This window comes from Lynx rufus, unplaced genomic scaffold (assembly GCF_022079265.1).
Source record: "Lynx rufus isolate CCGP_SWC_20201006 ecotype Redwood Valley unplaced genomic scaffold, mLynRuf1.p SCAF_8, whole genome shotgun sequence".
Lineage (NCBI taxonomy): Eukaryota > Metazoa > Chordata > Mammalia > Carnivora > Felidae > Lynx > Lynx rufus.
The window spans coordinates 43270646-43296780 of record NW_025814896.1 but is presented as its reverse complement, the minus strand read 5'-3'; the positions used below and the strand labels follow the sequence as shown (position 1 = coordinate 43296780).

General features: G+C 41.3%; 1 protein-coding gene and 1 non-coding gene across 3 annotated transcripts; both read left to right on the top strand.

Moving 5' to 3' along the window:
• The first annotated feature begins 19 nt into the window (after positions 1–19).
• Positions 20–25887, top strand: SNX5 (sorting nexin 5). 2 transcript variants are annotated; one of them, XM_047068479.1, is made up of 14 exons: positions 20–98; positions 341–420; positions 11681–11785; positions 12931–13041; positions 14072–14193; positions 15365–15488; positions 16598–16693; positions 17888–17993; positions 18081–18156; positions 19119–19158; positions 19248–19334; positions 20928–21087; positions 24069–24154; positions 25699–25887. In XM_047068479.1, the coding sequence occupies exons 2-14, from the start codon at positions 373–375 to the stop codon at positions 25747–25749; spliced, it is 1212 nt and encodes a 403-aa protein (XP_046924435.1). In that variant the 5' UTR covers positions 20–98; positions 341–372; the 3' UTR covers positions 25750–25887. The 2 variants fall into 2 exon arrangements, with proteins under 2 accessions (XP_046924435.1, XP_046924436.1); XM_047068480.1 differs by lacking the exons at positions 20–98; positions 11681–11785 and having other exon boundaries at positions 112–420.
• On the top strand, positions 5967–6203 carry LOC124504488 (small nucleolar RNA SNORD17). The gene has a single exon (XR_006960461.1). It is a non-coding gene; the product is annotated as a small nucleolar RNA SNORD17 (small nucleolar RNA).
• Positions 25888–26135: the final 248 nt, after the last annotated feature.

Here is a 26135-nt window from a genome sequence, read left to right as displayed (position 1 = left end):
GGGCTTTCTTGACACGCGCTTTGCTGGGAGAGCGTCTGCTTCTCCGCGTCCTTCTCGCGGCCCTGCGGTCGGTGGTTTCCGCGTGGCCCGGAGCGAGGGTAGGCCCCGAGTAGCTTTTTTGCCCGGCTCCAAGATGGACGGCAGCGGGGACGGGGGAGGCCGTTCTGGGGGAGCACGTGGCGCGCCGCTGGCCTTTCCCGGGGCTGCTGGGATGGTGGAGGAGTCCGGAGGCCTCCTGCCGCCGTCGGTCAGGGAGGCTGGCGGAGGCGGGGCCGCGGCCGCCCCTGAGAGGCGCCCCCGAGGCGGCGGCGGCGGCCCAGTCTCTTCTTTCCTCGCACAGCCAGGCGGCCCCCGCTCGAGTCCCGCGTCGCCATGGCCGCGGTTCCCGAGTTGCTGCAGCAGGAGGAGGATCGCAGCAAGGTGAGGCCCTCCTCGCTCTCATGCTCCAGGACGGGAGGCCCCGCCGACCTCCCGGACCCCCACATTCCTTTCCCTTTCCCCCGGGGACTGCTCGTGCCGCCGTGTCTCCCCGCGAAAAGCCCTCCACGCGGGGGTACTCGCCGGTCCCCGCGCGCCCTCTGCTTCGTCCCCTTTAAGGGCTGTGCCGGCGCTCGTTGCGGACCCGAGGCGACAACCAGAGTCTCGAGATCGGTGTCGGTAGCACGAGCCCGGGTGGCGGGTACCGAGAGCGCGCGGCGAGTCCCCGGAGCTTCTTTCTGGAGACTCGGGAATGTGCTCTCGCGTGGAAGGTTGTGAAAACTCTTAGCAGAGACTGAACAGTGAAGGTGAAATCCACCTGACATGCCGCAAATGGCATAATTTGGTGCCGTTGCCTTCAAACGGACCCCTCTCCCCCGCCCCCCTCACTTTGGGAAAGGTCTCTTTGGCCCAGATACTGGGGAAATTCCGTCAAGTCCAATCTGACGCTTGTTCCTCACAACTTTGTAAACGCCAAATGCGTCACTGCGGGAATTCTGTAATTTTTAGTAGGCGCTCTCCAATACTTAGTGAACTTGGTTTTTTACTTTTAAAAATCTTGCGCGTTTATGTAAACCGTCCCCATGCCCCCTAAATCTTGAGGTCTGAAGGGTAACTGTTGCAGTAAATTCAGGGTATTATGGCCAAGTAAAGATTTAGAGGCCAGTCTCTGCTTATTACTGGCATTTACACTTAAGATAGTTTGGCAATTTGTAGAGGTGGGTGCGAGCCGCGACGTTGTGTGCAGATGAATCATCACCAGGAAAGTTTTTCTGACCGAAAACGAAAAAAAAGAATACAAGGCGCTTTCAAATGTAGGTGACCTGGAAGGCACCTTAGAGTTACACATACTTTTTAAAAGTCAAAGACATCCTTTGATCCACAGCACGTTTGGAGACACTTTCATGTAGTCAGTAGCGAAGTTAACACAGCTAGCTGGATTCTTCCAACAAAGTTCTTGTTGTCGTGTGTGTTTAGTTTTTTCTTCTTCTTCTTTTTTTAATGTGTACATATTTTAGTGTTTATTTTTGAGACCGGGGGGCAGAGGATCTGAGGTGGACTCCAGGCTGACAGCGGAGAGCCCCTAGGGGGTCTGGGACTCAAAGGTGAGATCATGACCCTAGCCACCCAGGTGCCCCTCACTGCTCTGTTATTGAAATGCAGCTTTGTGTGTGACAGTAGAGTCTTGATTGGGGTAGTTTTTTTTTGAAATTTGAAATAAGTAAACTTATCTTTCTTTCTTTCTTTTTTTTTTTTTTTTTAACTAAGAGGTAAGTGGGAACTTAAGACCATGATTCTTTGTAAAATACAGCGGTAGTTTTGTCTATAGAAGTTTAGGTGTTGAATAGGAATTTTGACAGCAATTTGACTTTATTTCTATCACCTGATACCTCACCTCTTCCTCCAAAATCTGTTTTATTACAGCATTTTAAAAGGAGTTAACTCCTTCAACTATCTTCCTGTTACCACACTAGATTGTAGCTGGCTTTTAAAATAATTTTCCCACCACGCTGATGCTCCGGCAGAATTGGAAGTTTATAAAGGCTGTTTCCTGCCTGTTGGTTTTAGTGGGTGCAGGCGAGGATTATACGGAATTTTCCTGATTTTTTTTTTTTTAATTACAGAAATTGGGAAATAATAAAGCTTAGTAAAATGCTACTCTAAAACTCAGCTTTATTTTGCTTTTATCTGTGATGCTTAGCCCCGTGCTGTGGATCAAGTCTAGGTGGTTTTCACTGTTGAGCAAAAGGGAGTTTGGGACAAGTGTAAGAAAAGCCCAAACAAACAGGAAGTCAAATCTTAGGCAAACTATCCTCTTGCCATAATACAGCCTTGTTAGTCAATTGAAATTTTTTACATTTAAAACAAATTTTTTTTTAATGTTTGTTTATTTTTGAGAGAGAGAGAGAGCATGAGCAGGGGAGGGGCAGAGAGGGAGGGAGACACAATCTGAAGCAGGCTCCAGGCTGAGTTGTCAGCACAGAGCCCAATGTGGGGCTCAAACTCAATGAGCTGTGAGATCATGACCTGAGCCGAAGTCGCCGCTTAACGGACTGAGCCATCCAGGTGCCCCTGAAATATTTTACATTTTTAAACTGAAAATGTTCTAAGTTTAAATATTCTGATTATTTTGGGATTTACATGAGGATAAGGGTTCATGGGGCACTAGTTAAGTAGGGAACATAAATGATTCTTGAGGGTTTTGAATGCTTGTACAGCAAGTGCTCTTTTTGGCTTGTTCAGCAAAACTAAAAGGAGTATTGGTTTGTATTTGGTAGCCTGATATTTCCGTTTAGTTACATCCGTTAGCTGAAGGTTTTGGGATTTGTCTCCTTTCCCCGAAAGTAGTTTAGGAGAAGAGATACATGGTTAATTTTGTTTTTTTAACTAGTCCTCAACTGATAGTAAAGATTATATCTTGGTCTTTAAATTCAGGAAAGTAGGTTTTTCCCAAGTTTAGTTCCTGAAAAAGTCAACTAAAGGATTAACACCATTAGGCCTTCTCTTCATGATAAACTAGTAATGAGCTTCCCTGTCCCCCAGAGTTCCCTGGTGTCTGGAGTTTTCTGTGATGGGTAGAGGAAAATAATTGGAGATTATGCAGAACCTTTTTTCTGCAACAATGATAGTTAACCCTGGCCTTTAGTCATTCTGTACTTTCTAGGTTCTCTGAGGCCTCCCTTTGCCAAAAAGTCATTAAAATAGCTGGGCAGCATGTTTGAGTTTCTACTCAGGTTCAGTGTGTATCTTTCTAAGGGTCCTCATTGATCTTGGATTTTTTTTTTTTTTTTTTTAATGATTCTTAAATTGCTACTGGACTGAAGCTTAACACAAAAGCTTTGCAAGAGCTAAGTGATACCCCTCCCCACCTACTGCTGTTACAACTTGGTCTTTCACTAGTTGGTTATAGGGACTTTGGGTGGATGGTGTCTCCTCAGAGCCAGTCATTAATATTTGAGGTACTGCTCTGGTTTGCAGCGAGTTTTTCTTTAAACTGGTGTGGAAGTTGTAGGGATGCTACTCTCCTCCAGCTTGGATGGAAGAATGACCTACAATTTGTGTTAGTATAGGAACAGTCTTGAACTTTTAACAATACTATAGCAAGTCCAAACTTAGTAATTTTTGTGGACTGGAGTTTATACTAAATGACTTCATTTTTCTTTTAATTTTCTAAGCTTGGGAAGCATGACTTATCAGAGCTGCCCACACCTTAGTTCTGGATCAGTAACTTGCACACAGTGTCTTAGGATCCTCATTTGTGAATGCCACTTTAGTAGGTCATAATCTCACTTTTTTTTTCTTTTTTTTTTCTTTTTTTGTGCCATGGGAAGAAATGGCCAAGGGAGAATTTTCTAGATTCTGAGGTTAAATTTTCGTTTGGTGAGACTTAGATTATGTCTAATATAGAGCTTTAGTTTAAGGTGGGATTTCTCAACCTGAGTACTATGGACATTTTGGTCTTGGTAAGTTTTTGTTGTGGTATGTACATAGTAAATGTGTGTTTAGCAATATCCCTGGCCTCTACTAGGTGACCACTCCCTTCTCTCCAGTATCGAGAGTAAAATTACACATTGCCAAATGTCCCTTGACTGAGAATCACTTGTTAATTCTTCTCTCTAAAATGGTGTGATATGAGTGGATTAGGTCGTGTTAGAGGCTAAATACTTAGTAAGCCTATTTCAAATCTTGTCAGATCTAGGACTGATAAATTCTAAGGCCACAATATGCTATATAAAATATAAGCGTTGTTGACCATTTTTGAAATTAACTTTCTCCCCAATATTGAGGAACCAAAGATGGTTAAAGGTGGTTTTCTTCAGCAGCTTCTGGACAATTGAAGGTTACAAAGGGGCACATAAGTGTTTACCATGATGGAGGTCAGTGCCGCTTTGGACAGTGGAAACCTGAGGCTCTGATGACAGCACTTGCAGGACATTTTGGGCTGGGATTGATTGAGTTACTTTTTTTTAATTTTTGAGAGAGAGACAGAATGAATGGGGGAGGGGCACAGAGCATTCCAGGCAGGCTTCTCCTGACACAGTGCAGAGCCCAACACTGGGCTCAAACTCACGACTGTGAGGTCATGACCTGAGCCGAAATCAAGAGCTGGAGGATTAACCGACTGAGCCATGCAGGTACTCCGGTTATTGAGTTACTCTTAAGAGTATCTTTCTCCTAAAAGAGGGATGTGGAAATCATCAGCTGTTTCATATCCCAAATGCAAGCCATAAGTACACAGAGGGGAGTGTGTAAGTTGTAGTTGAAGGCACAAAGGAATGACTGAACTACCTTTGCTTTAGAAGTTGGGTCTTTGGCTTGACTCCCTCCCACTTCTCCTTTAACAAATTTGTTGTGATATTTTAAGGTACTACTGTGTGGTCTGGAGAGGAAGGGTAATTTTCTCGAGATAGTTGCTTATGTTAACCTGTGGTATGCGTTTTCTGCCTGAAGAGTTTACGATTTATGTCTCTTGGTGGGTCAGACCCATAAGTTTTCATTCCGGTCAGTGTGAATCATGAAAAGTACAAATGTAGGTGTTACCACTTGCAAAGCTTTTATTTGGCTTTTCCATGGAGGGCAGTACAAAGCTTTGAACATTGGTGCTGATGGGTCCCAGGGAACTGGTGAGTTATAAAAGTGAAGAATTGAAATCTTTGTATCAGAATGATCTGGGAAACATGTCCTACTTCTGACACAAAGCAGAAGAAATCCCACCATGAAGCAGGCGACCTCTTTGTATGCTTTTTGTGTCTCAAATTTAGATGACACAAGCTTAACCTCAGACAGTTCTATCCATGTTGCTGAACCATCTGCATTGGTGGTGAAGGTAAATTTTTTTATTCTTAAACCTATTTCTATTTCATCTTGGGTTGATCATAAAGTAAGATCATAAGAATAAGGTGGTAAATGTTTCTGAATACTCTCATCAACATGAGTAATGTGTAAAATGTCAGGTTTCGGAGGGCTGTGGACATAGTAGACTAGGGAACTGCTGGGAGGAGTCTTGGTGGGGATGCAGAGGATTTGAGCTTTGAATGAATTTGTTGGAGCTACTTCCTCTGTAGCATTGGTGTTTTGCTTCCCAGCAAAAGATCTGTACAGATCTCAACTCATTTGTTTGTGAACTCCTTTGAAAAAATAATCCAGGTATCTGGCAAGTAGATGGATTTTTTTTAAGTTCTTTTTTTTAATGCTTGTTTATTTTGAGAGAGTGAGAATGAATGGGGGTGGGGCAGAGAGAGAGGGAGACAGAATCCCAAGCAGGCTCTGCAGTTGTCAGCCCAGAGCCTGACCTATGGCTTGAGCTCATAAAGCCGTGAGATCATGACCTGAGCCGAAAGCAAGAGTCACACTTAACTGACTGAGCCATCCTGGTGCACCAGTAGATGGATTTCTTGAAATGAAGGTATTTAAGCTGATAGGTAATACAACTTAATCTCTTTCTGGTTCCTTGTTGGGATTTGACTAGTTCATAGGCTTGCAGCTCTGTGAAGTGATGATTCAGTTTATCCATTCGCTGAGTGCGCTGCACTGACCTTCTTCCAAGCCTCGGTTCCTGTTCTAGGAACTCGGAGCTATGTAGCCTCTAAATGCCCTGCAGTCTGCAGTGTTCTACTGTGGACAGCTTGTGTGTTGGTAGACTACCGGTAAGAATGGTTGGTGTCAGCAGGGGTGGGGCCCTCTGGGTCCCATCTCACCAAGATGAGTGGTGGAAATCTGATCACTTGCTGCAGCCCTTTATCTAGTTTTTAGAGCATGTAACTAACTTCCATAGCTATTATCTATGTTGGTAGCCTGAGATTTTCCAGAAGTCTTTGGTCCCATTGTCTTTGAGGATTAAGATATAATATTGGCAGGCCTGAATTATAGGAAGGGGAGATCCAATTGGTGTGAGGGAGGAAGGAGGCAGGAGATGAAGACAAAGATCTATAAAAGCAGAGCTCCTACGTTGCTTATAGTCCATTGAATTGTTTTTTATGCACCAGTGCTATGATGAAAAGATGGGCTTGAATGCAGATAATAAACAGGTTTTGGTTACCTTTCAGGATGGAAGAAAACTAACAATTGGAATAGCAGTACTTGAACCATAAAGAGGGTTTTGGAGGAGGATATGGCATTAGAATTTCTCTAATAGAGCACTTCCTAATGAATTGGAACCATAATACAGTATGTTTCTTAAATATATTTTTTTAATGTTTTTATTTATTTTTGAGACAGAGACAGAGCATGAGCAGGGGAGGGGCAGAGAGAGAGAGGGAGACATAGAATCTGAAGCAGGCTCCAGGCTCTGAGCTGTCAGCACAGAGCCCGACACGGGGCTCGAACTCATGGAGTGTGAGATCATGACCTGACCTGAAGTTGGATGCTTAACCGACTGAGCCACCCAGGTGCCCCGAGTATGTTTCATAAGTATCATGTGAGTCTTGCTTTCAGAACTAATGCAGACTAATGCAGAACTAATGCAGAACTAATGCACACTCTAGAGTGTGTCTGCAGCTGAGCATTTTTGGATTTATTTCCTCACAAGTAAGTATTGGGCTATGTAAGGTATCCTTACCTTTCTAGCTGAAATAGCCTGTTTCTTGGTTCTTGTGATCAGAATGAAAATCTGATTTACAAGGCAGGCTTCTTGCCTCCCGTTTTGGCTCCATGCTGTTGACACCATTCATGGATGACTTGTCATATTGGCCCTCTCCCTGACACAGGTCTTAGTTCTGTAGGCAGTGGGAAGGATAAAGCAAAATCCTTAGGAAAAAGGAACAGTTTGAAGGGAAGACATACTGATGTCGCATGTGCTAGCGTATTCAATTCCTTACTATGTACAGAATAAGTAAGATTTATTTTTATTTCCAAGGTTTTATTTAAATTTTTTAATACTGGTTTCAGGAGTAGAATTTAGTGATTTATCACATGTAACACCCAGTGCTCATCACAAGTGCCCTCCTTAATACCTATCACCCATGTAGCCCATCCTCTGCTGCAAAGCTAGTTAGATTTAATGGTTATTCAGCTAGTCCCCATTCTAGCAGAGCACAGTTACTGTGGAGATAATTTCTTTTTGTTGTGTCTTGTCGTTTTGGCTGCATGGTGCTAGTTTAAACTGGAGTCTGTAGTCCCCATAACATTGATATTTTCTGTATTTCTATTCTCCCTGTGGATTCTGAATTTCAGAATCTACCCTTCTGTGTTGTCCAGTCACATAGGTACCCTTTGCCATCTGTAAGCCATTAAACCATTTGAAGAAGGAGCTTTGCACTGGATGCTGTTTGTACCAGAGTGAGTCATAAATGAAATTTGGACCAAAAGTGGTTTTTAGCAGCTCAGAGCTCTGCAGAATTGTCCTGTAACCAGTGTCAGGTGCCCCAACTGTGAAGGTGATGATCAGGTGAGGAAATGCACAGGGATTCTTTATCAGTTTTTCTCCTTTTCAGGTTCTCTTACCACAAAATTTACATTCAGAAACTTAAATTCCATTGTTTGAGACTAGGCAAGGTTTTTATTTTATTTTTTTTAAGCTTATTTGAGAGAGCACGCAAGCAGGGGAAGGCCAGAGAAAAAGAGAGAGAGAATCCTAAGCACAGTGCAGAGCCTGATATAGGGCTAAATCTCACAAACTGTAATATGACAATCATGATGTGAGCTGAAATCAAGAGTTGGAACCTTAACTGACTGAGCCACTGGGTGTCCTGAGAGTAGATACCTTTTAATTTAAAAAAAAATTCTTTTTAATGTTTGTTTTTGAGAGAGAGAGAGAGAGACAATGCAAGTGGGGGAGGGGCAGAGAGAGAGAGAGAGACCTCAGGGACACAGAAATCCGAAGCAGGCTCCAGGCTCTTAGCTGTCAGCACAGAGCCTGACATGGAGTTTGATCCCATTGACCTCGAGATCATGACCCAAGCTAAGATTGGACACTTAACTGACTGAGCCACCCAGGTGCCCCAGAGAAGATACCTTCTAAATTCACTTCTCAGGAGATACCTGAGGGAACCGGGAAACAGAAAAATTACATGCCTGCTCTCAGATAGTTCTGCAGTTTGCCTCCTTGCTGATTTAAACAGCCATTTTAGGCATTTTGATATCTGTGGCCCAAGTCAAAGACTGACATGTTGGCCTGCAGTGCTAAATAGTACTCTGAATTCTTACTTGGGATAGAGGTGGGTGAATGGGCGAAAGTATATGAAGGGATGCCATCCACTCCTTATACCCTCCATGCTGGTGATTTATTTAGCACGTACTGTGGCATCAAGCTGTGGAGAGTTAGTTTTGTTGACTAAGGAGAAGAAAGAATGCTGACCTTTTAATCACACTTGTGCTTCCGGAGTCAGGATACAGTGCTGACTTAAAAGCTTTGAACATTTCACAACTTTTTACTCCTTGATGATTTATCTTCGGTATCTGGAGGGTTATATGCTTCAGTACAAGAAAGTTGATTTAACTTGTGAATGAGAACTCTTGAGTTGGTGATGGATGACCTGAATGCTTAGAATTTTGCCGGTATCCCTTTTTCGACAACTCTTTAATGAACAAATACAGACTTACTGTGCTATCTGGGCTGTTTTTGTTTGGTTTTTGATGGTTAAGACTATCATGTCAGGTGGTTGGATTTTTGTTTGAATCCCTTCCTGGGGCAGTGTGTCCAGGCAAAAATGATTTCTTGCTGGAGAAGCTTGGGTCCTTGATATCCTGCTATGGTGGAAAGTCTTTTGAAACCTTTAGGGGTTTTTGCTATTTCTCTGTGTCCTCACTGCAAAAAATGAAATTTGTATGCTGACAAGAAAGGAAGGCGGTAACATAATAGTCTGGAGTTTTACCTCTGTGTGGTTGAGAGTATAGGAAGACAGGTGAAACCAGAGTAACTTTTAAAAAAAATGTTTGTTTTTGAGAGAGAGAGACATAGACACAGAATCTGAAGCAGGCTCCAGGCTCTGAACTGTCAGCACAGAGTCTGAGTGTGACTGGAACTCATAGCCATGAGATCATGGCCTGAGTGGAAGTCGGAAGCCTGATCAACCTAGCCACCCAGGCACCCTGAAACCAAAGTAATTGTTCTGTGGAACAAAAAGCAGTTGGGAAAGTCCATTGTAGCTTTGACTATAGTGCTTAAATGAATTCCATTTACTAGATTACATTCCCCTGGGGTCCTTCAATCCTAATTCACAACGTAGTCTGTGTGCAGTTTGTAGGCTCATAGAGTTTGCTTGGCTTGTAGGGAGCTAAAATGGAATTGTCGGCATGTTAAGAAAAAAATGGCTGGAAACCAGGATTTGTGACTTCTTCAGGAACTGGAATCTTAGGCACCGTAGCAGTTGTTTAAATGCACCTTAGACCTGTTCCAAGGGCTACTCTACCTTTCTAGCAGTATTTCTGGACTCTTTTATACCTGGCCTACTTTATCTCCTAAACTGCCGGACACAAACGTAAGATAGGATGGCCAGTATTCTCTGCAATCAAATTCAGTGTGTATTTTGAGATCTTTTTCAACATATTTGCCCAGTGGTAAGTTAACAGAAGGAAGGAAGCTTTTATCAGAAATATGTCAGAGTTGTGATAAAATGAAGTGTCCCTGACCTTGGGGCTTTATCTTTGTTTGCAGAGATCTCATAAATGGACATGTGAAAATTAAGCCAAACAAGCAAATATTTCATAGGAGTCATCAAGAATTCATTTTGAAGAAGTGTTGAGGTTGAGATGTCAGGGACTGTTAAAGTATACTGTGATTTTATTAATATTTGATGTTTGAATTATTTCTTAGAGGAGAGCCACTGTTCCAGGGCTACTGGTTTTTGCAATTAAAAATTTTTCTTCGTTGCAGTGCTTAATGGGAAAGGGCGAGTACTGGCAGCTTTTTTAAGATAGAAAAGAGAAAGAAATAATCCATGCGTTTTTTTTGTGTGTGTGAATCCATTTTTTGGTGTCTATAGGCCTGGTTGAACCAGATTTTCTAGTTTCAGAAGTCAAACCTTGGTCTTGAACTTTTTATTTTGAGGCAAAGAATCCACCAGGACATACATACCTTTGTATTCCCTGTTCTCTCATCCTCTTGATGCCAGTCTTCACTTGGCATTCTCCAGGTGCAGTAATCTAGAGTGTTGTGACATGTTATTTCAGCACTAGTTTCCTAGTTGGGTGGAAGAGGGATGAGCTGCTTATGCTGGTGCGCTGTCAGGCCATGTTTGTGTCAAGTCTTCAGATTGACCATCAGCTTGTCTGCTTTAAAAATTAGGAAATTCATTATATTTTAAGTTTAGTAGGAAAGCATTTTAGCCACTTTTTCACAACAGTGAAGTTCTTCCAGTTTTCTCCCCCCAAATTCTTAAACTGGCAAAAATGTGTTTTGGGGTATTATTTTCCTCTGAATTACCAACTCACAGAATCAGTTACTTTGGCTTCCAGGGCAGTGTTTTCACATTTGTCCCTCGTGTAACCACAGTGGGATTTTATAATTCACCTCTTGTGTCTAGATTTCTCACCTCTTTGAAACAATCCCTGAATATAAATTGGTTCACTCTTGAGCTGGATTTTTCTGTCTACTCAGGAATCTCATACCACTTTACTGTTGTTCTCTGTGTCTTCTCTTTTCTTAATTTCTAACTTCTTTCAGTTCTGTGTACTATCGGGTTAATGCCTTTTGAATGTTATTTGTAGTTTGGGCATTTATGTGAGAAGTTCAAGCTTTCATTCTATCTAGTTCAAGACTTCTTACTAGTACAGTTGAAGTGTTTGGTTAAATGTATTTTTCACATAGACCTAAAATCATGTAGTTGCTTTGTTCAGATTACATAAATATTTTGGACCTACCTATCTGCAGGTTTCCCCGCAATTTCAAATAAACTTAAGAGATATCTCAGCTGACTTTGTCATAAATGATCTTTTTTTTTTTTTAATTTTTTTTAATGTTTATTTATTTTTGAGACAGAGAGAGACAGAGCATGACCGGGGTAGGGGCAGAGAGAGAGGGAGACACAGAATCTGAAGCAGGCTCCAGGCTCTGAGCTGTCAGCACAGAGCCCGACGTGGGGCTGGAACCCACAGACCTCGAGATCATGACCTGAGCCGAAGTCGGACGCTCAACCGACTGAGCCACCCAGGCGCCCCAATGATCTTGTATAGAACACCTTTTAATTACTAGCTTCCATTTTTAGAAGGATACTTTTTAACACTACAGTGAAATTGAGACTAATAGCCAAAAAATGTATTTCAGCTGAGATCTGTATCTGTGGACCTGAATGTTGATCCCTCGCTTCAGATTGACATACCTGATGCACTCAGTGAGAGAGATAAGGTCAAATTTACAGTGCACACCAAGGTAAGTGACAGAATGACTTCAGTAATCAAAGCAATGTTAGGTTACAGCCTTGTGATTCACAGTGATGAAGAGACCTCCTCAACTGAAATCGTTGCTTTTTTGCTTTTTTTTTTTTTTTTTTTTTTTTTGGCAGTGTAGAACTACTGCTGAGTGAGTACATCCCTCATCTTGCTTGTAGTGAGCATCAGATAAATGCTCTTGGTTCAGCATTTTCCACTATGGTGGAGCCCTTGGGCTGTGGGTATTGCTGATATTGTATATACTGTGCTCCATGAGGAAGCCGAACCAAAGTGATACAGGTGGAGCTGCCTACTAAACAGAGCACATCTTCCACCTTTGTTTTTAATTAGCATGCATGAGAAGTGCTTGCTTTCTCCATATTTACTAAATTATTGGCCTTTGCCCCTCCTGTTTCTTGTGATTCAGAACAATTTCCAGAGTTTTAGTTTGACAAAGGCAATATGCTAATCTGAAAAACATGGAAAGTAATTGTAATTTTGCAGAATCCATCCTTTCTGGAACATGTTCAGCCTCCTTTCTCCTTCCATACAAGTTAAAATGTATTGAATGCTTGTCTTATGCCAGGCATTGTTGAAAAGGGTTTATTTACCTTTATTTTATTCATATTTATTTAGTTTATTTATGGATTTAATTTTCTCTTTACAACAACTTTATGATGGCATCCTATTATCCCTATTTTACAGATGAGGAAACTGAGCCACATGTTTAAAGAAAGTAAATGGCTGAGGCACAATTTGAATTAGGCAGTTTGATGCTAGATACAGGCCACCTCCGGCATACAGACCTGCTGTCTGTATGTAGGGTCCTCTCCCATGTGGTTTTCTTTTAATACCTTGGTGGCTTGATTAGCATGCCTCACTCAGGAGGCAGTGTGACACCTATGTGATTATATCTGCCTAAGTTGACCTCAGGTGGAGTTTTGTGAAAAGAATTCCTTACAGAATATGTTGAATCTTAGCTATGATTTTAGTGGGAAGGTCACGTGTTGCTGCTTTTGTTCTTTACTGAGTCTCACTGAGATGTTTTATTACGCAGAATTTTCCCATAGCGCAGCCCAGGAGATCCAAACCACTTTATCAAAAAGTGGTAGTTACCAATTAAGTTCTTACTCTGCTCTTTTACAGACAACGCTGCCCACGTTTCAGAGCCCAGAGTTTTCTGTTACAAGGCAACATGAAGACTTTGTGTGGCTACATGATACTCTTATTGAAACTGCAGACTATGCTGGGCTTATCGTAAGTGCATTTTAGAAAATCAAACAAGTCCGTTTCTTCTACCTTATTGTTCATTTTGTTTAAAGAGACTCTTACCCACTTTTTAATAAGGGGTTGTGAAAACTGATTTCATCTACCAACTAGAGCAGGTGTTATTGGTAAAGGCTAAAAACATGAGAATGGTGTTTTAGCTGTGAGGTGAAGCGTAGTTTTATGACCTGTATAAGAGAAGTGGCTAAACGGTTTCATGATTTGAATCTTCCCTATCTTTGGGTTTGGGGTTTCTCTGGTACTTTCAGCCATCAAGAATTGATTTCTAGGAAAACCTCAGTAGTGCTGATGGCGTACATTCAGTAGATTTCTCAAAAGTGTTGTAGTCTGCTCAAGGAGTGAGGGAAGCCGTTGTCTTTGTGTTAACAAAAGTAGTATTGAAGCCTGTGTTTGAGAATATTCTCTTCACTCAAAATTAGAGTTGTTTCCTTTAATATCTAGAGACTAATTTTGATGGTGCTTCATCAACTTCATTTTGGCGCTGATTATAGTATTTACATTTTTTTTTTTTAATTTTTTTTTTTCAACGTTTTTATTTATTTTTTTTGGGACAGAGAGAGACAGAGCATGAACGGGGGAAGGGCAGAGAGAGAGGGAGACACAGAATCGGAAACAGGCTCCAGGCTCCGAGCCATCAGCCCAGAGCCCGACGCGGGGCTCGAACTCACGGACCGCGAGATCGCGACCTGGCTGAAGTCGGACGCTTAACCGACTGCGCCACCCAGGCGCCCCAGTATTTACATTTTAAACTTAAATGGAAGCAGGCTGATATTATACCCTATCAGTCGTCCATCATAGGTAACCTGAACAAATGCTTGCAGTCTGAGAGCCCAGGTGTGGGTAGGAGATTTCTTTTTTATATGGCCAAAAGGAATCAGGTTAAAAGAAAAACAGAGATTGACCTGTCAGCCCCACTGGGATGGCTGCCTTCTGTGCATAGGCACTGAGTAGAACACCACCGGGACAAGAATACTCTCAAGTTAATCTGTTTCCCCTACAGATTCCGCCTGCTCCTACAAAGCCTGACTTCGATGGCCCTCGAGAAAAGATGCAGAAACTGGGAGAGGGTGAAGGGTCTATGACCAAAGAAGAATTTGCTAAGATGAAGCAAGAGCTGGAAGCGTAAGTGGATTTTCTTGACAGGACGGTGTCTTTTGAGAAAAAAGTGGTGATGTGTACAGAAATCAGGAGAACCTGGCAGCTTTTCCAAAGTATGGCAGTTAATTAGTGGCCCAATGCTGTCTTGTAGAACTACATTTTGCAGTTTGTACTTTAACTTTGATTCTCTGGGGGCCACTGACACTGGATGGACCCAGTTGTTTCCCCCTATGTAGGCCATACTCAGAATGCTGGTCTGGCATAGTGAAGTAAACCTTTGTCTTTATAGATAAAGACTCTCAGGCTGCTGATAATGTACAAAGCCTTACTCCCTGTAGTTTGGTTACTGGAGTTATAACTGAAACTAGATTGCAGTGATGGCTCTTTCAAGGCAGCACTCTGAATAGTAATCATATTGATGGTTTGAAAGAAGTCCAGGTTCACAGGAAGCATATTTTAACTTGGTTATAATTTATTTCAAACAAAAATGGATTCTTTATTCTCTATCACGGTTGGGGGTTTGCATTAAAGTTTCTTATGAAATTATTGTACTTCTCTCTTGACTCCCTCCCCCTTCCATAATCAGTGTGGTGCCCGTTTCAACAGCTCTCTTCTGTGCCTTGCCCTACGCATGTCGCTACTCTCTAGGGCCAGTGCTCATACGCCTCCAGGTACTAAGTCATTCCCCGCACATGGCTTGAGTGTCTATCATGGGCTGTTCTGAGCATAAAGCACTGAATGCAGCCAACTGAAGTCCTACCATTGAGAAGTTTAGAGTGATCTTGAATACCTAGATTGAGATGAAGTCACTTTATAACGTCTAATAATTCTAAGGCTTAGTAGATAGACTTCAGTGCTATGTACTTGGCTACAGGATTAAAGGGTTTTCATTATTTTACAGAAACCATGTTCTGTGGCTGCTAAATACTAGCACTGATTGCATGTAGGTTTGGACTTTTTGTAGACTTGCTCAACTCTGGTTATACTTTACTTTTGCTCTTCTTTGGGTTCGTTCCATAGATTCCCAATTGGCAAATGCCGTATTACCTAATTAGATATAAAGTTATACCAAAATGTTTTGGTCCAGTTCAGGTGTTTCACTTAGTGGTATGAAGCAGAACAGTGATAACCAGGACCAGTATTGGTCGTTGAGTCGAGTGGTGCCAGTTGAATTCCTTGTGTGCTTCTCTTCCAGTGAGTATCTTGCAGTCTTTAAGAAGACTGTGTCCTCTCATGAAGTCTTTCTGCAGCGGCTCTCCTCTCACCCTGTTCTCAGTAAAGATCGCAACTTCCATGTGTTCCTGGAATATGATCAGGATGTAAGGCATTTTTGTTCCATTTCCATGATCTAGTGAAAACACACATGACCATATTTTTAAAAATACGCTTGAAGGGCCCCTGTCAGGCTCAGCTGGTATATAACATGCAACTCTTGATCTCGGGGTCATGAGTTTGAGCCCCATGTTGGGTGTAGAGATTGCTTTCAAAAAAATAAAAATAAGACATGCTTGATATATTTTCTGAAAAATTGACTTTTAAAGTACTGAATTTTTTAATGGCATAATGGAATCCTTTTTTAGATGCTGTTTCCCTCTGCCCCATAGATCCATTGTGTAAGACATTTTTAAAGATGCTACTTAAAGATTTTTACTTTTTATCCCCCAGTTAATTTTGGGATTATTAAGAGGAATTTTGATTCACATTTTTTTCTCCTTGGCTACCTGTTTGTTGGAAGGAGTCATATGCTTTGCCCTTTTTTTCCAGTGTTATGTTTTTTATTACTTAATATGCGTGAAGCAAGCCCTGACTTAAAAATTTCCTCAGCATTTTTTTTTTTTTTTTAAGTTTATTTTGAGAGAGGACAAGCCATGGTGGGGGTGGAGGGCAAAGAGAGAGAAGGAGAGAGAATCCCAAGCAGGCACTGGTGCTGTCAATGCAGACCTGACACAGGGCTCAGTCTTGTGAACTGTGAGATCATGAATTGAGCTGATACCAAGAATCAGATGCCTGACTGAGCCACCTAAGCATCACACTTCAGCATCTTCTAACCAGTGAGTTTCAATAATTTAAGGATTTAGAGGCCACAAAGACATGCCTGGCTAGTTCAGTCATAGAGCATACAACTCTTGATCTTTGGGTCATGAGTTCAAGGCCCAGGTTGGGTGCAGAGCCTACTTTAAAAAAAATTAAAATAAAGGCCAAGACTTAGTGCTAAGTAGCTTCCCAAAATAACTTTAGGTCATGCTTTTAGAATTATTGCTTGTTATTTATGTTTGGCTGTTCGATATTTTAGATCTAGTGGTAAGATGGAAGTATCTTCTGTGTGTGCCTGTGTTAGTAGACAGTACCACTTAGAATGTATTTAGGGTTTTTTAAAGATTTAGAAAAATATGTGTGCCATAAACTGTTCTTTTGGATTCCCCCCCAGCTAAGTGTCAGGCGGAAAAATACCAAAGAGATGTTTGGTGGCTTTTTCAAAAGTGTGGTGAAAAGTGCTGATGAAGTCCTTTTTTCTGGAGTTAAAGTAAGTGGCTTTTAGCTGTTGTAGAAAATTCTGACTTCGTGTGAATAGGTGACCTTTTATTTCTTCAGAAGAGCTATTTGTGAAACAAATGGTATTAACTTCACAGAAATGTAAATAGTTTTTTCAAATTTTGGTTATTTTTTATCTACTCATTGAATTTTCACTTATTCTCTTAAAATACCCTGTTCTCTCAAGGAGATAAGAACCTTCACACACTTAATTCTTCCATTTTCTCCTTTTCTGTAAACAAAGCAGTTGTTCAATTATTTTTAGAAAGAAAATAAGCTACAGGATTAGTATTTCATGCTATTCTCCAGAACGACAGTGTCCACTTTGGTAGTCTCAGCCACATGCAGCACTTGAGCACTTAGCATGTAGTTACTTAGTATAATTAAAGAACCAGATTTTTAATTTTACCTATGTGTTGGGTTTTAAGAATTTCATAAGAAGAAAAGAATATAAAGTATTAAAAGTAGTTTCACCTCTTTTTTTTTTTTTTTTTTTAATGTGGCTACTAGAGATTTTTTAAATAGCACATGTGGTTCACATACTTCTGTTGGACAGAGCTGTTCTAAAAGACCAAATTGACATACAAGTCTCCCATTTACCCTGGTGATAATTAATCTCTGACTCCTCAACCTCCTTCCACTGATGGTTACCATCCACTGAGTTACCGTCTCGTGTCTGACTTTTACCACTTTTGTTGAGGGCTTGAGCAGGGAGCCCAGAGTACAGGTGCTGGGTGGAGGGCGTTGTCAAAAATTTGTAACTCTAGGACTTCATCCTTGCCGTGTTTTAAGGTGTGTCGGGCTGTCCTATACCCACACATTGCTGGATGTTTGGCATCCCTGGCTGGTATGCACCAGATTTACCCCCCATATACACAGATGTGGCTGGGTTACAGTGTAGGCAAGAACCACTTCTCTACCAGGATTGCTGGATCTTAGTGCCAGAGTTTTCCTGGGCATTGTTGAATGACTCTTCAAAGTGGTTTTCTCTGTTGACATTTCTTGCCAGCACTTGGGTTTTGCCAATCTTGGGTATGAAATGCTGTTTTGTCAGTTTGGATTTCCCTGATCCATAGAGGTTAAAGTTCTTATGGATGAACTTATGTCCTTAATGTTTCTTTTGATACAAAATGCATTCATATTCTTAAGAGTTTTGCTTCTTAAATATCTTCTTTTCCTCTTTTAGGAGGTAGATGACTTCTTTGAGCAAGAAAAGAATTTCCTCATTAACTATTATAATAGGATCAAGGATTCATGTGCAAAAGCTGACAAAATGACCCGATCTCATAAAAGTAAATACCATTTACCCACTAGCCACCTTAGCTTTGCTCAGTGTGCCAGCTTTGTTCATATAAAAAGAGCTGTCCTTATTTCTGCAGATGTTGCAGATGACTATATCCACACTGCAGCCTGCCTGCATAGCCTGGCTTTAGAAGAGCCCACGGTCATCAAAAAGTAAGTTTTTCTTGGAAAAGCATTTTCCCTTTCCGTTAGTCAAAAACTCCTGGGTGGTATAATGAATAATGACTATAATAATTTCACTTCTGCTTTTGGGTGCCAGCTCATCAAGAGTAGATGATCGTCTCCAGCACTCAAATCTTATCTACCCTATGAATGTAGACAGATTTAAAGTGTTTGTTGGGGACTTGGGGCACCTCTATACCAAACATGGTAGCTGTTGTCAAAGCCTTTATTTTTGTCAAACTGTCTCCATTTTTTAATTGATTTGCTTTAATTTTGGAGTTGTCTCTGAATGAAGTTTGCTTGTATGTTCTGTGGCAAATGGTGCTTTGTCTGGTAATGCCCTGGACTTAACATTTGTTTTGGTTAAGGTGGTCCTAAGGGTAATGCAATGACCCCAGTCAGATTTTTGAGGTTTTTTATATGAACTTTTCACAGTTTCTCCATCCTGAGCATTTCTGGTGTGAGGTTGTATTCTACTTAACACCTAGGGCTTGGTATAACAAGTATAACATTTCTGATTCGAAGGTGGAAGTCAGGCTAATAGCAGAACCCAGGTGAAATAGTAGCTTTTTGTTTTGTTTTAAATAGTATATTTATGGCTTTGGGATACCCATGGTGGTGGCTCTTTAGAACCTGCCCTTGGTTAACACAGCTTTGGCATTGGTTAAAGACTATCTTGGGACATGGTTTCTGCATGGCAAGGTGGCTGAAGGGGCGGCAAGAGAGGCCGATACCCATGAGTGTGGCACTGTCCGTGTGTGCTCAGTTCTGTAACCGTCTTCACTACTAGATTGCGCCAGTTGGTGATGAAAGTGCTACTTTGATAAACTGATTGTAAAGCACTAAAGGCTAGGACTCCTGCATTTACTCATTCATGTCTTAAGAGTATTGATAAGGTCCTGTTTCATACATGATTTTAAGACCTTCTGCCAAAATCATGTGTATATTTTCAGGTACCTTTTGAAGGTTGCTGAGCTATTTGAAAAACTTAGGGTAAGGATTTTTATATTGGTCTTCATAATATTTTATAATCTGTAGATGTCTGCTTAGGTGATGGTGACTTTTACTTTTTTTTTTAATAGAAAGTAGAGAGTCGAGTCTCCTCAGATGAAGATTTAAAGCTGACGGAACTTCTCCGATACTACATGCTCAACATAGAGGCTGCGAAGGTAAGTAAGACAGGAGTTCCTGCATTGGATTAATTCGGGACCACCTTGCCAAACTGAGAGACATTTGAATTACCATTAATTGAGTTCATTCAGGAATAGCAAGGGATTTGCAGTTTGGGGAAACACATGCTATAGCAAGGTACAGGCAAGTCTGTTCAGTGTTTGGGCTGGGCTTGTATTTAGGAGAGTGAAAAAGGGATGTCCAGCCAGAGTCCAAGCAGTAATCCTTTGGCTTGTATCACTTAAGAGCAGTAGGGGTGATGCTGAGTTGATCAGATAGTAATTTGGGGGATCGTAGGATATTGGATATGGGTGTAACTGAACACACACCAAAAGGGCTATTTCTGAAGGAGAAAAGGTTTTGGGGTTTGTGAGTGTTTATTGAATTGCAGTTACTGAGTCATAAACCATTACTTACCAAAAGGCAAGACTAAGTGGTAAGCAGAATGACCATTGGGAACGAAACATGGATTCACTGGGCATAACACTAAACAAAAATATTTAAATTACTCCTGCTGAATCAGGCAATGTAAAATTAGGGAAAATAATCATTAGGAAGTAGGAATTCATTATTTCCCTTATAGTCATTTTATTTTATTCATTTGTCTTTTGGCATGTTTCCTGAGTCATCTATTTGGATATATATATATATATATAATTTTTTTTTTTTTTTACATTAGGTTGTATCTCATTTTCTATTTTTTTTTTTTTTTAAATTTTTTTTTTTCAACGTTTATTTATTTTTGGGACAGAGAGAGACAGAGCATGAATGGGCGAGGGGCAGAGAGAGAGGGAGACACAGAATCGGAAACAGGCTCCAGGCTCCGAGCCATCAGCCCAGAGCCCGACGCGGGGCTCGAACTCACGGACCGCGAGATCGTGACCTGGCTGAAGTCGGACGCTCAACCGACTGCGCCACCCAGGCGCCCCTCTCATTTTCTATTTTAATGGACTTAAGAGCTGATGATAAACACAGATTTTTTGAGTGAACACAAGAACACATAATTGTATGTTGAATCTCACATATCTATCAGATTTCAAATACGGAGGTAACTTGTACTTTGCCATAGGTTGCAAATAGTCTTTATTTCAAATGAGAGCCTGGGGTTAGACTCCTCAAGGCAGGACTTGTGGGGCAGGGTTAGAGGAAGGTTCTTCCTGCCTCACTGCCTAGTTGTGCTCTAGCAGTATTACTGGATGCACCCAGTAGTGCCTGCCTGTGTTTCAGTAGAAGGTGGTTAATTTTCTGAACTTGCTTTCCGTGACTGAATCAACTAAAAGAAAATCCTTTAGTTTTCACTGTTGGGTTTTTTTTCTCGATCCATATAAAGAATTCCAAAACCTCTCGACAATGCCATAAGAATTACTGTTCCCAGCCTAATCTTGAGATTAAAGAAAACATAAAAACATGGGAGGGGAAGGTAGAAGTGGATTAGATTGTTGCCATCTGACATTTCAGGCAGTGCACTGACATCCACGGTACTTGGGCTGGTTTTTAGAGTGGTTCAGGTACTTAGTCTTCCTGTTGTGTTCTCTGGTGATTTTTCAGGATAAGTTTAACTACCATGTCCTTTCTGTTAATTTTCTTCTCAGGATCTCTTATACAGACGCACCAAAGCCCTCACTGACTATGAGAACTCAAACAAAGCATTGGATAAGGCCAGGTTGAAAAGCAAAGATGTCAAGTTGGCTGAGGCACACCAGCAAGAATGCTGCCAGAAATTTGAACAGCTCTCTGAATCTGCAAAAGAAGGTGGAGCAGGGCTATTCTTTACTTTTTGCTTTTTATTTGGAAATAATTTCAAGCTCACAGAGAAAAGTTGCGCAGAAAGTAAAAAGAACACCCATATATTCTTTACTTGGAGTCACCTAGCTGTCTAGTTTGCCCCTTCTGCTTCGTCTCTTGCACATGCACCCATGCTGCCACGTTTGTGTTTATAAATAACACGTGGGGTGGTCTTTTCTTTTTTAGCCATTTGAGATTAAGTTGTATGTATTATGGTCCTTTTATCCCTAAGCTTTGTTGAGTATTTGTCTTACATCCCTATAGTACACTTACCCACTTTGGTAAACTTTAATACAACACACTCCAACCTGCTCTCTCTATTCTCATCTTATTGTTGGCCCTAATAATGGCTTCCCGTCTGGGGTTGCCATTAGGTTACCATTGCTCTTGTGTCTCCTCTAATTTGGAAGGAACCCTTCTCAGGCCCCCACCCCTTCACCTTTTTTTAAAATGACATTTGCCTTTTTGGAGACCATAGTCTCTACAAACAGTGTTCTTCATTTTCAGATGGTCTATTTCTGCAACGAATAGTTGCTAGTTATGCATTTCCAACAGAATATTCTGTGAGTAATGTGTCTTTTGGGTGTCACATCTGAGGGCATGTTCTGTTCGTTTTCTCCTCATTTGTGGTGTTAATTTCTTTGCTGTATAGTTAATACCCACGTCACTAATCAACTGTGTGAGGAGACCATTTAAAAACCCTGCAGATAGTTTCTCCCTAAATTTAGACTGTGTTGAGTCTTGCCTGAGCCAGCTCCTACTGTGCTGGTTGCAGAAAGACGATTCTCTGCTCCCCAGTTCTAGTGTTCTCTTCCCAAGCCTTTGGCATCATCGTCATCCATTAAGCACAAGCCTTCCCTTCTTTTGCACATTTCCTTTCTTGTCATTGTTAGTCATGAGTTTCTATTTTTGAAAATAGTTTTTAAATTCATTATTGTAGTGCATTATTTTGGCGCTCAATTTGTCCAGACTTGGGGGAAGCACCTTTAAGTTGGCATGTCCTATATCTTCTCTAGCTCTAGAAATCACCATTTCTTCCAGAAGTGTAGGTTCTGTTTAGTTACAGAATTGTGACAAGATTAGGGTGTTGAGTGTGCTCATTTCTCCTGGGGTGTCTCTCTAGGCCCTTCAGGAGACAGAGCCAGGAAATGGAGGGGTGTGTAACTCTCTCCAGGAGTCATGGTGGCGATACAGTTCCAGTCCACAGCCGCAGGGTTCTTTTTTGCCTTATCTCATTCCAGAGTAGGGGGGATTATGGCTTAACTTTATTGGGAGATAGTGTTCCATTTCCACAGAACAGGAGTGTAAATTGTAGTCTTTTCCTTATTAGGCACGGGGCGGAGGGATGGGGTGGTCTCAGGAGCCATGGAACATGCTAGAGCAAAAGTCAAGAATGTGTTTTCCTGAATGTAATTATAATGGTAACTGTACTTGATTCACTCCCAGACCTTGGCTTTCTGTGACAAATCCCTAGCTCATTTTAAGACTGTTTTCTCAGAATTCCCCCTCCCTGCAAACCTTTGGTTCCAAAATCCAGGCATATCTGAAAACATCCTGATACTAGCAATAAGCAATAGAGTTCTTGTCCTTTGTTTTGTCTTGGCTTACGTTTTCAGTACTATAACTTAGCTGTAAGGGACAGAGCTTCTCTGTACAGAAATCTTGCAAAAGCCATGCCGATATGCTCATGTGGCCATCTTTTGGATTCTTTTGAGGGAACCTTCTTGCTGCCATAGTAAAATAAATTCTTGTCCTTTGTTTAATTAGCTAATTTTAGGTTTTTGAGAACAAACTTCAAAACTATGGAGTTGAAATCTTAGATTATTATGTAGGTCAAAGTTTGGTAGCTCTGACAACTTTAGAGAGGATTAAGGAAAAACTACAAAACTTGCCAATTTAGGCCTGTCCTGATTGCCTAAGGTTTGTCCATGTGTTGTTGGATTTTTATCCTCTTTATTCAAAAGTGTAAGCCTGGGTGTACTGTATTTAAAAGTACAGTGTTCTATAGGATACTGTAATGAATGGATCTTAACCTGTTTACCTCTGATCCGAGTTCTTTCTAAACTTCATAGCTGAACTAATGAGTTAGTTGAATGAGCATGGTACAAGTGATAGTGTGGGCAGGCATCATGGGTGGTCTGACAGGTTAGTGTTGAGTCCTGGTTCTGGGTGCAGGCCTAGAGGCGGGAGGTGAGTTTATCTGGACATCCAGAAAGACCTGTTTACTATATCCAAGGTAGTGTTACTAACTTATCATTGTAAGTGTTCTTGCAAGTTTTTACTTTTTCATGTGGCTGCTTTCGTATTTCTTTTGGTTAGTGCTGCACAGACCTGATACAGGAGGGTATGTTTGCTCCTGAGGACTAGAGCACCAGCTTGATCTGGGAGATTTGAGCAAAGGAGTGGTGGTTCTCATGGAAAGAATCTGAGGGAGGAAGTACTTACTTTTGGCTTACCCTGATTTCTAATAGGGCAATAGTCCTGAACAGTATTTGGCAATAGAAAGAATAGATGTAAAGGTGGCCTGTTGTACAGATCACATCCACAGAGAAGCTGTCTGAACATGAGTGGTCATTTGAAAGTTTAAAAATAATCGTTTAAAATAGTCATTGGCGCAGGTATGTATGACTCACGACCTCTCCCGGCCCTCTTTCCACAAGCACTGGGAGTTAGAGGTTTGGGGCAAGACTGACCATTTCAGAGATTCTCCTAAGTAGTCCGTGGCATTATCTGGATTTTGATGTTCAGTGATTGAGTGCGGTGTTCATTTTAAAGGCAGTGGCAGGCACGTTACTACGTTGTCTATAGAATGTCAGGTGTGTGTCCCAATCACTGAGGTAATAAAAATGTGAGAAAATGCGTGTATCAAAGCTTTGAAGATTGTAAGAATGATATTTGGAAGTTAAAGATGAAAATTGTTCAGCTTTTGTCGGTAAACTCTCTTGCAGAACTAATCAACTTCAAACGAAAGAGAGTGGCAGCATTTAGAAAGAATCTAATTGAAATGTCTGAACTGGAAATAAAGCATGCCAGGGTAAGTGTTTTCCTTCAGATTAAGCCAGAAGCTTTTTAGGGTTCAAGTTCTTTCCCAGTTCACTGTTCCAGTGTCATCAGGCAGATGGGGTTTGCTTTGTGTGTGTGTTTTTAATATTTATTTTTAAGCGAGCGTGCATGAGTAGGGGAGGGTCAGAGGGGAGCGGGGCAAGGGCAGGCTCCACCCTGACAGCAGCGAGCCCATGTGGGGCTTGAACTCATAAACTGCAAGATCATGACCTGAGCTGAAGTTGGAAGTTCAACTGACTTGAGCCACCCAGGCGCCCCTGCGTGTGGTTTTAATCTGTAATGTAGGTGGGAGTTGTTGGAATATTTTTTTCTGCTTGCAAGCCAAAATTCTATAACTTATTGATGAAATACTGCTTTTGAGAAGAGCATATACTTGTCTTCTGATACTAATTTCTTTTTTGTTTAGGAAGGAAAAACTTCCTTGAATATTTAATGTCTAGCTTAATTTAATACAGAAAAAATGGAGAACAGTGATCCTCAATGTTAGATACACATTAGAGTCTACTTAAGGAGCTTTTAAAGACATTTTGGTGCACAGACCAATTCACTCAGTTTCTGGGCATGGCTTTTTCGGTGGTTCGTGGATACAGTTGAGTTTGAGCACCAGAAATGCTGTAAGGCCCAAGACAACAGGGTCAGCAGAGAGCCACTGGAGAAGGGGGAGCAGTCACTGGCCAGTCGTCATTGGTTAAGCAGGAAGACCTTGAACAAATTCAAATATTTTGAATTTCTTAGACTGTAACATTTACTTCTTAAGTCCAAGTCCTGTTGTGTATGAACTTTTAAATTGGGGTTTTAGAGTGTCATGTATACATAAATCATAACTGTAACATTCCAGACCTTTTTAAAGTTTATTTATTTGAGAGAGAGAATGTAAGGGATGGGTGGAGGGGAGGTGGAGGGAGGGAATCCCAAGCAGGCTCCATGCTGTCAGTCCAGAGTCTGATGCAGGGCTCAGTCTCCCAAACTGTGAGATTGTGACCTGAGCCGAGATCAGGAGCCGGATGTTCAACCAACTGAACCACCCAGGTGCCCCTCATTTCTTTTAAAATGAGAACTTTTCTAAAGCAATTTGTGCTAGGTCCTATATGAATATTTATCATTTATAATCTCACTCATGAAAATTTGTAGCAACTTTTTATCTGGTCTTTCCAAGGCCTTCAACTTCAAAGAACAACTCTTAGATAGCATTTAGGTTAAGTCACAGTAAGCAGAATTGGTGTGAGTGCATTGAGAGCAAACCTCGGGTGGGGGAGGTGCTGGATGGCCACCACTACCTTCAGTGGTGAGCCTCTCCAGGCTGCAGTCCCAGACCCTCAGAGGGGAGGAACTTGACAGCATGAAATTGGTGTGCAGGTTGTAATTTAATAAAGAATAGGACCAACCCGGTTTGGCAGGCTTCAAATCTCTTGTGAAAAGCTTTAAGTTGGTGGGTTTGAGTTTACTTCTTACAGATATGTAGGAGGTCTGGAATGTAAAACGATTCATTGGTCTACCTTGACTTCTTTCTTCCAGAACAATGTTTCCCTCCTGCAGAGCTGCATTGACTTGTTTAAGAACAACTGATCTGCCTTTTCTCTGAATGAAGGACACAAATGTGAAGCCAGCGTCACTTGCACTTAAATCATTACCACAGAAGATTTATTACCTTTGACTTTAGTTTAAAATTATGTGAATAAATATTTTGATTTCTAAAAATCTTAACACTTAACCATGTTGGTTTAAAAATACTTCTATTGCATGCTACTTGGACGTAACTGATCCTTTCCTTATGCATTTAATACCTCAAAGTGGGCAGAATCTAAATGCTGGGTTCTCCTGGAAATTTGTCTTTAGTTCTTAAAGAGTGCAGGAAACATGTGCCTTCTGGAAACAAGTATAAGCAGTTGCCTGGCACATGTTGTCTCACTGTTTCATGTGCCCATGTCCCTACAATTTGGAGTAGGTGCCAA

Excerpts from the sequence above, each read along its gene's own strand:
- SNX5 (XM_047068479.1), top strand. The coding sequence starts at position 373 with ATGGCCGCGGTTCCCGAGTTGCTGCAGCAGGAGGAGGATCGCAGCAAG. Across the intron at positions 11,786-12,930 it reads AATTTACAGTGCACACCAAG|ACAACGCTGCCCACGTTTCA; the intron begins GTAAGTGACAGA and ends GCTCTTTTACAG. Across the intron at positions 19,335-20,927 it reads TCAACATAGAGGCTGCGAAG|GATCTCTTATACAGACGCAC; the intron begins GTAAGTAAGACA and ends TTTTCTTCTCAG.